Source organism: Vipera ursinii, assembly GCF_947247035.1.
Source record: "Vipera ursinii genome assembly, chromosome: 2".
NCBI classification, from domain to species: domain Eukaryota; kingdom Metazoa; phylum Chordata; class Lepidosauria; order Squamata; family Viperidae; genus Vipera; species Vipera ursinii.
Genome location: NC_139513.1, coordinates 120,546,160 through 120,560,689, shown reverse-complemented (window position 1 = coordinate 120,560,689; position 14,530 = coordinate 120,546,160). Strand labels below are relative to the sequence as shown.

The following is a 14,530-nucleotide window of genomic DNA, read 5'->3' as shown; positions in this document are numbered from 1 at the left end:
AGGCATCACCTGCATGCTCTGAAACACTTTTTTGCATTCAAATCTGAACTGCTGCTGATGGCTAATTTGTACTGACTGCTTACGTGCCATATCTAACTCCTAGCTCATCAGTTCCCTCTATATAAAAAGAAAGAACCAGGTGTAATATATTATTAATTTCTGGTATACTCACAATCCTGAAAAAGTCTAAAAGCCTAATTGAGCAATTCAGAAATAATTATCAGTTTTAAGCACACAGAGTTGATCCCTATCATAGGCTATTCCCCACCTGGCAAGGTGCTTTAAAATTCTAAATTTTGAAACACATCAGTGTTCCATTACCCAAGTACACTCGGAACCCATTCTTCCCAGAACAATAAGAACTTAGTTCTCAAACTAACACCATTAAATATTAAACTGCCGCTATCATGAAAAATTAAAGTTGATTTAGTCAAACATACTAGATCGTCTGTTACAACTGCTAACTCAGCAATAACTCAAGAGTAATCTTCCACCGCCCAAAGTGAATTGCGTGAGTGGGCAAGCTTCTCCTATAAGCAATCCAGAAACATTATGGTACAAATATAAGAAAAGTATCATGCAGACCCACACAAAACCAAATCTAGACATTTAATTAGGCGTCTGAGAGTATAATGATACAATTGTAACATAAGTCAACTGAAAGCTTTTCTCCACAATTAGCTGTTGCAATAACTCCAGCATACTTTGATTTTTCTCAATAAAGACACTGTTCATTTTAAGGACCAGGAGCACGGCTGGAACCCTACTGAAACAGTTTATTTTCATCAACACCCACAAGCATGGCAATTCGGGCAGAATACTACAACTCCCTAGCAATCCACAACATAAGGCAGGTAGTGTTGTTGGTTTGTCAGCTGCTTCCTTCCTGGGCTTTTGTGCCTGCTTTCCCCCACTTTCCTGAAGCAGTCCTTGCCCACATCAGATCAGCAGACCGCAGGACGTCACCTGCTTGGAAGATAAATAAAAGAAATAATATCGTTGAAGTTTCCTGAGGTTAGCTCCCTTTCTAAACCCACAAGTATGATAGCAATATGATTTGGACTGAAGGGGTTTTAGCTTTTAATATTGTTTTAATTGATGGGCTTAATTAATTTAATCTATTTTAATTTTATACTATTTTTATATTGTATTTTATGTTGCCCTGTAAACCGCCCTGAGTCCTTCGGGAATAGGGCGGTATAAAAATTTAAATAAATAAATAAATAAATTTCTCCTCTGCCTGTTTAGAGCCTTCCTCTTGCACTGCTTTTGGCCTATTCAAGCAACAAGACATTCAGTTATTTCTCCGCAGACAGGTGGGGGTGCGGAGTGCCCCTTGGAAACCAGTTCAGTTTCAGCTCTAGCACTGTCAGAAATAAACCCAGGGTTCAGTGGAACCTACAGCCTTGAAAGAGCATACACAGCGGAAGTCTTACTCTGCCGCTAGAGACAGAGTAAGGCACTCTACACGAAGCTGCCCTTGAAGAGTATCCAGAAGCTTCAGGTGGTGCAAAATGCAAAAGTAAAGTTATGTGTGCCCCTAAAGTGTACACCTTTGCTGTGTTGCTGGTTTGCTTCCAGGTCCAATTCAAGGTGCTGCAATTGATCTTTAAAGCCTTTCATGGCATGGGACAGTTTTCTGCCTCTCCCTGATTACATCTGCCCAACCCATCTGTCTGGCAGAGAAGGCATGCTACAGGTCCCATCTGCCAGGGAACTGTATCTGGCGAACCACTGGAGGTGGGCCTTCTTTGACGTGGCGTCCATCTTGTGGGTTGTGCTCCACCGGAAGTGAGATTAGCTCTATCCCTACCAACATTGTGCAAGTCCCTCAAGATCCGTCTATATTATCAAGCTTGGAGGTCTCAGGTACCGGGGACATTTTGCGATGTCTCCCTTACTGTGGTTAATATCATCCTCTCCTCTATTTTGTGTGCCTTGTGATAGTTATTTTTTAAACTGTGACTTTTTGTGTATTTATTGATTTATTTTATTTGAGTGCTGTATGCTGTGCAGAGTCATGTGTGATTTGGGCAGCTATATAAATATGACAAATAAATTACTGAATGGTAAATATGATAACAGGATGCCTGTAAACACAGGACTTTGGACTTTTATGTGTCTGTTTATTTTTATCCTGTAAAACCCAGGTTCTATGTTGAAATGATTACGGGAATATAAAATGTGAAAGGCTGAGAACCACTATACTAAAAGAAATGCAATTACAATTATTTTAAGAAGTCAGATGCTTGATTTCATGTAATGATTCTAATGTTCTACAGGCACTTCGTGAGTCATTTTAGTCTACTTTAAATATACATGCAAATTAAACAAGGGCTATGGTAACAGAGATGTTATTTGAAAATGTAAGAAACAGTGTTTCCAAATATAGAAGCTACATTTTTTCAGTATAATACAGCAGGTTCTTATTAGCTAAATAATTACCTTCATCATTAATATGGTTTTTGAGTGAAATTCTTCATGTTGCTGTTATAAAGAAACTGCAAATGAATCTGATTTATTCTGTCTGTCTATCAAATTCACTGGTCGCCGAACTTACCACAGGGTAGCTCTGGGAGGCTTACAATACTGAAAAATAAAACTGTGTAAATAGAATGCTACAAAACTATAAAAATACAAAATACAAAATACAATGACTAAAAGACGGGGAGGATGGCAGCAAGATGGGGAGAGGTGAGATCTGATATTAATCTATAAGCCACCTCCAACGTGAAGCTCATCCTTTGGTGCCCAAAACCAACTGGCAGAGCCAGGTCCCTCTTTTATGTTTATATCTGACTCTGTTCACCTTGCTAGCTACAAACCAAATCCACACAAGCCACAAAGCCTTTATTTCATCCTGTGATGATGCTGGTGGAAAACCATGAGGCCTTAAATCAGACTGCCCCCAAAGTGTGCTCTTGTTATATAGCCAGGAGGGATCTACTGTGTATTACTACCTACTCCGCTTTATTGTCCCAAAATCCAAGGTCTGTAATTAGCAATTGGATGCCCAATTCCAGCTCACATAAGTGATGGTTTGCAAAGCCACCGTCAAGTGCCACCCTGCAACTCTGACTTTTTTTTTCTTGCTCCATAGGGCTGTCAATCATGCAACCTCTGTAAATGAACAATCAATCCTTAAAGCATTCAATACAAAATAACTGCAAAACATTCAGCATGTTATTATTGCTTTCAACTGACCATTTTACAAAGCATCATTCCATCATAAAGGGACTAAAAGATAGCAGGTCACTCAATCCCACAGAGCCATATAGCCACTATCACCAGAATGGGACTACAGACATACCTACTGACCCCTCTCAGATTGAACTGTTACGTTTAGGAATACAATAAACGTAACAGCAGCCCAGCCTAGTCCCTCCTGTGTTTGGGGAAATAAAAAATAGTTTACAATGACATGACATAATGTCACAGAACACCAGGCAGCCACAGAGGAAGCACAACAACAGAGTTCTTACACTACAGTTCATTTACAATTTCCAATGTACAATATTTGTCAAGCCAGTCTTTAAGTATACCAGCTGCCTGGATAGCCACCCTGTTGTTAATCAACAGAAAAAGAAAAGTAAATATGAAAGCTGAAAATCTAATCTTCCTTATAGAGGAATGAGGGGTGGGAGAGGCAGGCACAGGAAACCAGCCAACTGGACCACAATATTCACAAAGAAGCTATCATCTCAGGCTACCTCCCCCATGTGCATTAATGAGCCCTATATCACTTACATGCAGATTCTTGAGATAAGATCATATGGAGATCACTGCTACAATGGGGGAGTGTGAGAAACCGTCTTTGAGCTGCTTTGGCTGAAGGATGTTTTGAAATAAAGGTGGAAGTAAAAGGCCACATGCAGTGGGACCAGTGGGTGGGCTATGACCTTGGCAGGTCAAGGACGCACTGTGAGCATGGCTAAAAAACAGCCCCCCCCAAGAATAAAGACCACTACAAGCAGAAATGTCATAAAATGCATCGACAACTGTTGATTTTGATCCCTGGAACGATACAGTAAGCATGGTAAAGCATTTCCTTTCTAGAATTCCCATTCTGTAAAAGGGATGGAAGAGAAGATTTTTTTAAAAAAGCCTAGTGAGATTGTATAATTATTAAGTCTTACAAAGATTTGGGTGGGAGCTGTTACCAGCTTACAACATTATTGAAAAGATATGCACTTGTTGTCAAGAACGGTATTTTGTCTCTCTGATCAGTCACTGATCAGCTCCAGGAGCAGCATGTTAAAAAGAGATTAAGAATTCTAACATGCAGGAATGTTTACAACATCCATCTACTTCATCTGCATCATGTGAAGAGGGAAAAAACTACAATCAACTATGCTGCTCAGCCAGGGGGCAGCCCTAGTCAACCGTGGTTGATTTCAAAATCAGAGATGGGCTGAGTTGCATGTGGATAGGAGACCAACAGGGATTATATTCACAGGCATTATGTTAATAGATATAGGTTGTACTCCCCTAATTCAAAAACTGCACTTAAATAATGGCAGCTTGCTAACAATGCAAAATAAAAAAAATTGCTCCCCAAATTAATCCAAACAATGAAAAGTTGTCCAGTCGTGTCCAATTCCAAGAGGTGCGGCTCATCATTTCTTAGCTGAGGGAGCCAGGATTGTCCAGACGTTTTTGTGGTCATATGGCCAACATGACTATACACTGAGGCGGATAGAACACTGTTACTTTCCCACCAAAGTGGTACCTATTTATCTACTCGCGTTTACATGCTTTCAAACTGCTAGGTGGGCAGGAGCCGGGGTGAGTAATGGGTTCTCAACCCGTCATGCAGCACTCAGGTCTCGAATCAGGGCTGTCAGCTTTCCAGCTGACAGCATCTTTAACTGCTAGAGCCACTGTGCTCCTAAAATAATGAAAAGCCAACTGAAACTGATGTAATATTTCACATTTCTCTTTCAAGAGATACTACGCTGCACTTGGGATAATGATGTAATAAAGCATTCTTTCATTCAAAATCAAATAATTTTTCTGCACTGGATTGTTTTAACCAAAATAAAATCGCTACACAGCATAGTGGCCCTTAGGTAACAAGCACCCAACCTCATGATTGCATCTTCTGGTCCTTCTCCCTTCACCAGTCTAGAAGACAGGATCCCATAAGGCAGCTTTAACTGTGACTATAGCAGGAAGGCATCACCTTTGTTCTCTGCAATGTCATTCCTATGACCAACAAGCCAATCTGCTCCTCTTGGCAATATCCTCCCTCTCCCGGGGAGTCAGATTCTGGACTCCCAGGAACAGTCAGAGTGTAATCTGTTTGTTTTAATCTGGCTACCTTCATCTCTTATCTGGGGAGATACTATATCCTAAATTATGTTTGCATACTACCAAGGGTATGAATACCAAGAGATGGTATTCATATAATATACGTATACACATTACCTCTTTTTCCCAATAATTATATTATAAATACATTAAATTGTGAGGGTGAAGTTTCATTCTCTGAGCTTGTGGGTTGGTTTCTGAATGTTTTGTTACCAGGCTAGATAATATCTTCAGCAGAGTGCTGAATACTCTGCTGAAGATGTTACCTAGCCTGGTAACAAAACGTTTGGAAACCAACCCACAAGCTGAAGGGAATGAACCTTCACGTTATCTTACACCCAAGCTACAGTTATTCACTATTGGAAACATTAAATTTGAATTATAAATACATTAAATTTTGTTAATTTTGAAAATAGGTGCAGATTTTTCACCAATTTTACACTTCCTTATAATTCCAGTAGTGGCTCTCTTATGCCCCCAATTAAAACCATTTTTGTTATTTCCTAGGGTGGTTACTCCATAAATCCTTCAAAAACATGAACTGAATTTGAATGGTGAAATGTCATTCAGAATTTAAGTAGCACTAGCCAGAATGGTCTTTAACTATATAAAATTCTCCTGCCCTCAAAATGCAAGACAGTTTGCTCAATCCTAGGAAAAGACACAACTGCTTTCAGGTGTTCCTGAGAAGTGCAACATGCATATACATTCCAAATCACATTTTGCTCTTTGAATCCAGACTTCTGCAGAACCCGAATTATTAACTCTATTATTCATTTCTAATTCAACAATATTGCATTATAGAAATTTTTAATAATTCAGTTTTTACTATGTGATTCAGAAATGAATATACAGTATATAAACATGAATCCATGTGAAACCATGGAATATGGAGATATGAAATTTGTAACAGAGTCATACATTTAACTCAATGCTTCATCATATAATCAAAAATTACAGATATTCATATAACATTCTTTGAAACATTGTTTTAATTTTAGAATGTTGCATGAACCAATTCACTGGTTTGTAAATCATGTTTCTGGCTTAACCAATATGATCTATTCAATAAACTGGTTAAATAAATCATGGTTTATGGCAGGGGTAGGCAACCTCGGCTCTTTTATGACTCATGGACTTCAACTCCCAGAATTCCTGAGCCAAGCTGGCTCAGGAATTCTGGGAGTTGAAGTCCATGAGTCATAAAAGAGCCGAGGTTGCCTACCCCTGGTTTAGGGTAACACAGCTCATTAGTCTTAAATATTAATAAAAATGTCATTGCTATGTTAGGAATGCACTTTCAAAAAAGGTTTTAGGATATTCTTTCCCATATTTTAAATGATAAAATGGATCGTTACAGTGCAACTTTTGGGTCAAAAACATGTCAGAGAAAAAGCTAAATTAACCTCCAGGGTGTTAAGTTTCCCAGGTACAGGGAATGTTTGACATTAGGAAATATGACCAAGTCATCCACCACAATCAGGTTACTGTGTAGTGTTTCCATCGAGCAAACACAAGAGACATATTTAATTTGCTGTTTTTAGAAGTGAGCTTTTATCAAGACCGCCAACCTCAACATGACTCTGCAGCAAATAACAATCACACTGTGAAACAGAAAAGGAAACCTAGGTAAGAAACCCTATTATTACTTGCTGACCTCGTTCTTCGTATGTTACACAAATATGTTCCTTATGCAGTGAACTTCAAATTTGTTTTTATGCAAGAACTGAAAATGCCAGATCAGCAACAACTCTTTGGAAAAATACAATTCTACTTGACTTCTGATTCAAAAGAAACATAACAAGCATACTGAAAAATAATAACGTGGATGCCCTTTAAAAATGTGAACATTCACACATGCCCCTTCTTAAAGGATGCAAAAAACCCCACCCCTAGCTGATGTTTGATTTTTTTTTGTTTAAAAGCAATATATTTCCAGTTAGATGACAATACATCTTGCTCAGGTTTGTCAACAAAGCAATCATGGATTTTCAACACCTCCAATATTAGAAGTCTACTAATCACTTTACACAAAGTTTTCCATTTCTACTGATATTGTCTAAGTAGTGAAAATACAGGGCATTTATCACTAGAAAATAAGCTGTCGCCTATTCTTATGATATGCTACTGTATATTAAATCAAGATAAAGGATGGACTTCATTTCATTATCAACCAGGGTAAATATGGACATCTATCCTTTCTCCACCATGTGCCAAATCATAAGCAGCACTGATGCACTTTATATCTGAACAGTTGCCAGCTGGCAGAGATCCCAACACAGTTAAGAATTTATTTGCCAGAAGCACATTAGATTTTAAGGAATAATACCGGGTAGCCTATTGGCCTTCTCAGTTGGCAGCCCACAGAAGCTAAAGTATTAAAGAAGCCTAAATGCATCATGAAAGTTACAAAATAATTCAAGTTACAAAATAATCAGACAACATGGTTAAAAATTAACCCAATGAACACCCGACTATGCATTCTACTATTTTCATCTCTAAAATACAACAATATCCAAGATGCACAGGGAATGAACTTCACATTTTAGAATGGATGTACCGTAGTCATCTGCAAGTACTAAAGCAGTATATTTCTAATTTTCAATTCCTGCACTGAACATTATATCTGCAGATACAAGTGCTAACAATCGTCATGAACATGTTTTATATCTAATTTGGAGGTTTCACCATTTCTTAGGAACTCAGAACTCTTTATGCATAATATTAACATATCAAAATTTTACAATTATTTTTAATTCAATTGACATCCTGCTTTCTACTCAAAAGAATACTGAAGAGAGGTTAACATCTACAGATCACAGAATGAAACATTATAAAGTTAAAATATTAACATTAAGAACCTTGCAAAAATATATTTATTATTTGAAACATTTATATAGCTGCCCATTTTATATCAAACTCTGGGCAGCTATCAATCAAGAATTAAATGAAAACATAAAAAACATATTAAAACTACTAAAACCATAAACATTAAAAATAAAAAACCTAGCACCGAGTTACGTTTCCAACACATAGTCACCTCCTCCTATCTCAGAGCTTAGGGGAAAAGCCAAGCCTTCACTGCTTTTTTGAAGGCTAGGAAGGTAGAAGGCTGCCCAACTTCAGAAGCAATGATGTTCTATAGGGCAGGGGATACCATGGGAAATCCATGCTTTCTAGCTCCCATAAGGTGGCAATATTTAAAGGAAGGAACTAGGAGCATATCCATCTGATATGTATCTTGCCTTCTCTTCTAAAGGCAGACAAGTTGGGGATTAAATGCAATCCTACAGAGGCTGTGATCCACAACCCACATTCCGTACATTTCAGGGCCTTGAAAATGATCCAGAACATAATTGAGCCTTTAGATGAGACAAAATGTTGCAGCCCACCTTCTTTTAAATCAAAAGTACATTTCATTATTCTTACAATATTGATCATCAGTTCCTTTGTTCAATTTAACATGCTGGTTATATATTTTGTAGCCTTAGGACAAAAACAGGAACAATTACTAGTTTCGAGTTCCCACATAAGACAAACACAGGATGTTTTGTTCCGAGCTCCTACTCTCTGGCTTTTAATATATGACTTTTGTTACTCTCTCATTTTAAGGCTGTTCTCAAATTACTCTGTATAATTATTTTCTTGATTTTATTATGTATTGACCTATTTGCCTAGTTGGCAGACGTTGTTTATAAATACAACAAATTATGTAAACATGCCTACTTTAATGTTGCTTGGGAGAAATATAAAATATACCATCTAAACAGTACAAAAAATAGTCTCTAACATTTTGTAAGGCAAATGAAAAAAAAAACTGTTTTCCTTGCCAGATGGCAGTATATTGTGACAGTTGATTGAGAATTGGCAAATTTCCCTATTTTCAAAGTGAGAAGCAAAACTTATCCTGCTATAGTCTCACATATACAAACACAGAGCTGAACAAATTTACAGAGTTTTGAATCAAAGGTTTACTTGCTTTTGGAACATAACCACAAGGTTACTACTGAACAAGTAGGTAAAAGTTGCAGTTCAAGTTATAGCCAAGAACTGAATATATGCGTTTCCTGCAGTGACAATACTTACAAATACCGTATTTTCCGGCGTATAAGACGACTGGGCATATAAGACGACCCCCCCAACTTTTGAGAAGATTTTCATGGGTTAAAAAGTCATCTTATATGCCAGAAAATACGGTAACATTTTTAAAGAGGATTTACTGAAAATTTGTCCAAGAACATGCATTTTGTTTTCTTCCCCAAGATTATAGAAGGACATTTCTAATCATTCAAGTGTTGAAGAGCAATACAAACCTATTCCTTTTGAAAGTACCATTTTGAAGACATACTGAGAATGGTACATTATAATTAAAATGTAATATAGTTAATAAAGGTAGTCCTTGACTTACAACCACAATTGAGCCCAGAATTTATGTTGTTAACTGAGAAATTTGTTAAGTGAATTTTGTCCCATTTTATGACTTTCCTTGCCACATTTGTTAAGTGAAGCACTGCAGTTGTTAAATTAGTAACCTGGTTGTTAAGTGAATCTGGCTTCCCCATTGACTTTGCTTGCCAGAAGTTTGCAAAAGCTGATCACATGACTCTGGGACAATGTGACCATGATAAATATGAACCAGTAGTCAAGCATCCAAATGTAAATCATGTGACTATAGGGATGCTGCAACTATCATAAGTGTGAGAAATAGTCTTAAGCCACTTTTTTCAGTGCTGTTGTAATTTCAGTCACTAAATGAACTGTTGTAAGATGAAGATTACCTGTATATATTCATCAATATTCTTCAGTGTGGCCATATAAGAAATGGAAGGATAATTTAGCAAGATTGCAAATCCAAACAAATTGTTAACTTCTATGGCCTTCTCTTTATAATTCCTACAATTTATATTTTCATTAGTTAATAGAAAAAAGCAAAAAGACAATCGCTTGGGAAAAAAGTACAACTAAATCCTGACCTGAATTTGAAACAAAAAGCTTCATTAATTTATAATTAATTACATAATAAGGACTGTGAAGCATATTGATAAATGTGTTGGACCCAGCCAAGGTTATTAAATTCCCAGATATTCATTCCAATAGGGTATAAGTACAACTAACTTTGGAATCAATTCAGACAAGATTTCACGATTTTATTTTCACCTCAATCCATTCATCCATATTTATTTCAGAACCTTTTCTTTCTCAAGAATTGATGAAAGAAGAAAAAACATGATTGCATGTCAGATAAAAATATCTAGGTTTCAATTGTGCTTCCACTTAGTATTGATGAACAAATGTTATATTTTCCAATTCTGATACAGAAACATATCAAAACCTAATACATATTTCTCTTTTGAAGTACTGATGAATATAGAACTTTGCTAATTCAGTTATCTGACTATAAATTGGATAATAAGACCAAGTTGCTTTTAAATTGAATCCATCCTCAAGATACATTGTGAGATTAGATCAGGGCTAAACTAGAATCTGAATTTGAATTAATTCAGTAGAATTAATTATTTTCAATACCAGTTTTATAAACCATATGACACCTATTTTTGGTTTCGAATGTTGGATGAAACCAAGGAAGCAATGCAATGAGATGAAGTAAGGCTTCAATGCATGTTCTTTAAAAATGATTCAACAACTGTCCTGCTTTATCCAACATTGCAGGCAAGGTTAATTTTAAATAGGAACTTGAAAGGAATACCATTATTTCAGGCACAATGGAGGGTTTTTCCGTGTGACTTGATCCCCTTACTAAATGTTAACCATATTGGAAGGAATCTATGAATATTAGTTTCCCTTTCCCACTTCACCTGAATTAGGTGTACCACATTATTAACATTGAAAACCATTGAGTCTTAATTTTAGGATCAGATATTAATAAATGTCATTGGTGGGGAAAAAATAAGGAAGTTCCAAATATTAGTGCCTAAACTATTAACATTAATATATACAAATCAATCTAACATGAACCCAAGAAAAATAAGACTAATGTGATTTAAGCCCTCCAGCCTTTTCTTTTGTTGCCCAAATATAGCATCTGAATTTTATCTTTTCTTAGTACAAAGAAGGACCAAAGACATTTATAGTTTGACATTATAAATATCCCACCCTAGAGCTTAAGCAGGCCTGATTTAACTTTTTATATCCATTTATTTTTATTACCTCATAGCCTTTAGCCAGAATTGTGATATATTTTAAAATTAAAACCACTTTATTGTCCTGCTGCGTAATTATATAGTTGTATTTTGTTAACTACAAACTGTTCCCAGACGCTACATACTTATAAAAACTATGAAATATAGTGCAGAAGAGGTTAAATGTACTATATTCTAAATTTACCTTGATGCTCAACAACTATCATGCTGCTTTATTAAAAGCCTAACAAAATAAAGATTTCAAATTGAACGTGAAATTTATACATCAAGTAATGTATTCCTTTACTTCTATTATTAACTGAACTTATAAGCTAATTCTGATTTTCTCTGAGAGGAAACAAAACAGTAGCATTTTTTATAAATATCTCCAAGATCCCTTCTTTCCTCAGTAATTCTAAGGAAATATATAAGGAAAATATAAGGAAAGCTGCAATGCGTTTATGGAGAATACTATAGTAAAAGGAGCAGTAGTACATTACACTATTACTTTTCATGAACTGTGGCAGTGTTTCCCAGCTTTGGCAACTTCAACTATGTGGTCTTCAATTCTCAGAATCCTTAACTATAATAACCCTTGCCGAGAATTCTGGGAGTTGAAGTCCACACACAAAGCTTTCTTTCCAAGCTGCATTAATGTTACCTTCGGTTGATAGATGTATATACAAATACGAAACCACAGTTTTAAAACGTATATCGTCAGAAGAATATAACACAAGGTAGCAGAAGAATATTTCCAAGCAGAACTGATACGTACAAAGTAAAATTGCCGTTTTTAGCAGTCACTGACTGGCAAGAACTCTTTCTCTCGCTTAGTGGCAGCTTTGACACTAGCAAAGTGAGGAGGAAACAAGACATTTAAAATGGGAAGGAAATAACTGACAACTACCCAAGCCTCCAGCATCACATAGCAAGCTGCAATAAAACATCAGTGTAGCTCTACCACCCAACCTTTTTACACGAACGGTAAAAAGTACCAAAAGGCAATTTGCACACCAAATGAACAAAGGCAAATTCAACGTGTGGGAGGCGGGGAGCGAGCGATATACAAGGTCTGTAGGAACGATATGACGGAGTTTCCAAAGACCATCATTTCGGAGAAAGCCTGAAGAGGGCAATCTTGGCCTCTTTGTGCACCACCTACCTTAAGAATATCTCCCCGTTTGAAACTGAGCTCATCGTCTGCGGTGGCTTTGAAATCGTATTTGGCGACAGCTTCCATGCTGGGGTCGCTCTCGGCTGGCAACGAAGAGGAAAAGGCGCTCTCTCCCTGAAAGCCTTCTCCGGGAACGCCCGGTTTAGCTTTGCCTCTCGTCCGCGCCGCCCTTTTCTGCCCGACCTCCGGCTCGGTCTTTCGCATAGACAAGGGAAACAGCGAGGGCCAATCCGCCCTAAGAGGGAAGGAAGAGAGGGAACATTGAGGGAAGTAGCCCGGATCAATGACAGGGACCGCGCCCTGCACCTCTCCCTCCTCTCGACTCGGCTCGGCTTTACCGCTTCCTCTTTCTGCAACCTCTCTTTCAGCTCCCGGCGCAGGCAGGAAGCGTCGAGTGGCACTTACTACGGCCAATAGCAGCCCGCCCAAGAGGACGGACGCAGACTCCCCCACTCCAGCCACCGAACGGGAGAGGGACAGGAATCGGCCTGCTCACGCCCCTCCTCCTCGCTCTAGAGCAGCTGGTGCTGCCCGCCCTCCAAAGCGAAGCCGACACATAAAGCCGGGCTTCTCTGCTGAAGGGGCGCTTCTTAGAGCTGGAAGCGGGCAGCAAAATCGACTCCCTCCCTTGAAGGCAGAAACCGGGAGTTCTCTTGAAGAGATAAATGTTAAGCTTATACACACACACACACACACACACACACACACACACACACACACACACACACACAGGCACTAAGACAGACATAGAGGTTTCTAAGGGGAAACGACCCAAAAGCAAAACTTGTACGTGTTCTCCTGTTCTGAAGAGATTCCAAGTCACCACCAAAATCGGCCCTAGCTGTACAAAATTAATTAAACATAAAATACCTCCGATGGTCTTACTCCTGCCCCCCCAGTAATTAAACATGCCGTTCCCTTCTCTAGTTAAAGGCCAAGGGTACGGTCCTGAATGGAAGGTCTAAATTCAGGGTTGGGGGATGTGTGTGTGGGGGGGGAGTTGAATCCATTTATTTTCAAGTGAAACGGGATGATGGTCAGTTTTCACATGGCAAACATATCTTGACAAGTTTTCAGGGGAAAAAAAAGCTTTCTTCCAAATCAGACAAAATAAAAGTTTCCCCCTATATGCTATCAGCCTCTTTAGTCCAGGGGTAGGCAACCTCGGCTCTTTTATGACTCATGGACTTCAACTCCCAGAATTCCTGAGCCAGCCAAGCTAGTCTATACCATTTCTCCACTGGTCAGAGAAAATATTGTTTCCAACCTCCCAGAGTTGCAACTGATCTTGCATATAGTGTCCTTTGAGAAAAAAAATAGTTGTGCCAGAACTTTAAAAAGGTCCATACTATATAAAAGAGAATATTTTGAAAATAGAAGTATGGGTTGAATTGCTCAGTTACTTTTAACAATTTACCAGACAGCCTTTAGTTCTGTTTGAAATCTGATGTTCAAACAAAAAAAACATGAATTTATTGCATAGGACGAAAAAGCAGAATATTCAAATATGATAAACATGAACCATAACTATATTATGGCAGCTTACAAACTAACCCATTCATTACTGTATAAAGTTTTACATCCCCTTTACACCCCCCTCAAACAAACGGTATATTTTAAAGGACGCATAATTGACTCCACAGTATTTCAGGAAAGGCTTTATTTTTTACATTAATAGCAATACTATTCAATAAATTTGAAGCCAATAAAATCCTCTGCTGTTCCCTCCATAAACATACCTACAGGTAAAGCCACAGATCAGTGTCTTGCTAGTGACTCTCATCCATGCTTCTGCTGTTTTATATATATGTAAAACATACATCTGAATGTTTGTTCTACTGTCCAACTTTGGAAATAATTTCATATTTAAATGTTTTTTATGAGGTAGCATGAGTTCATCCCAACT

The 14,530-nt window shown here is 37.8% G+C and overlaps 1 protein-coding gene across 3 annotated transcripts in view; it reads right to left on the bottom strand.

The window, feature by feature from the left end:
• GRB2 (growth factor receptor bound protein 2) overlaps positions 1–14,530 on the bottom strand; it is a 77,972-nt gene that overhangs the window by 51,485 nt on the left and 11,957 nt on the right. Inside the window, exons 1-2 of one of the 3 annotated variants that reach the window (XM_083351369.1) lie at positions 12,963–13,022; positions 12,613–12,859 (exon numbers count right to left, since the gene is read on the bottom strand). In XM_083351369.1, the coding sequence (XP_083207495.1) occupies positions 12,613–12,828 (216 nt within the window). In that variant the 5' untranslated portion in view covers positions 12,829–12,859; positions 12,963–13,022. Of the gene's footprint in view, positions 1–12,612; positions 13,023–14,530 lie in introns of those variants that run through there. The other 2 variants (XM_083351368.1, XM_083351367.1) reach the window with 2 other exon arrangements.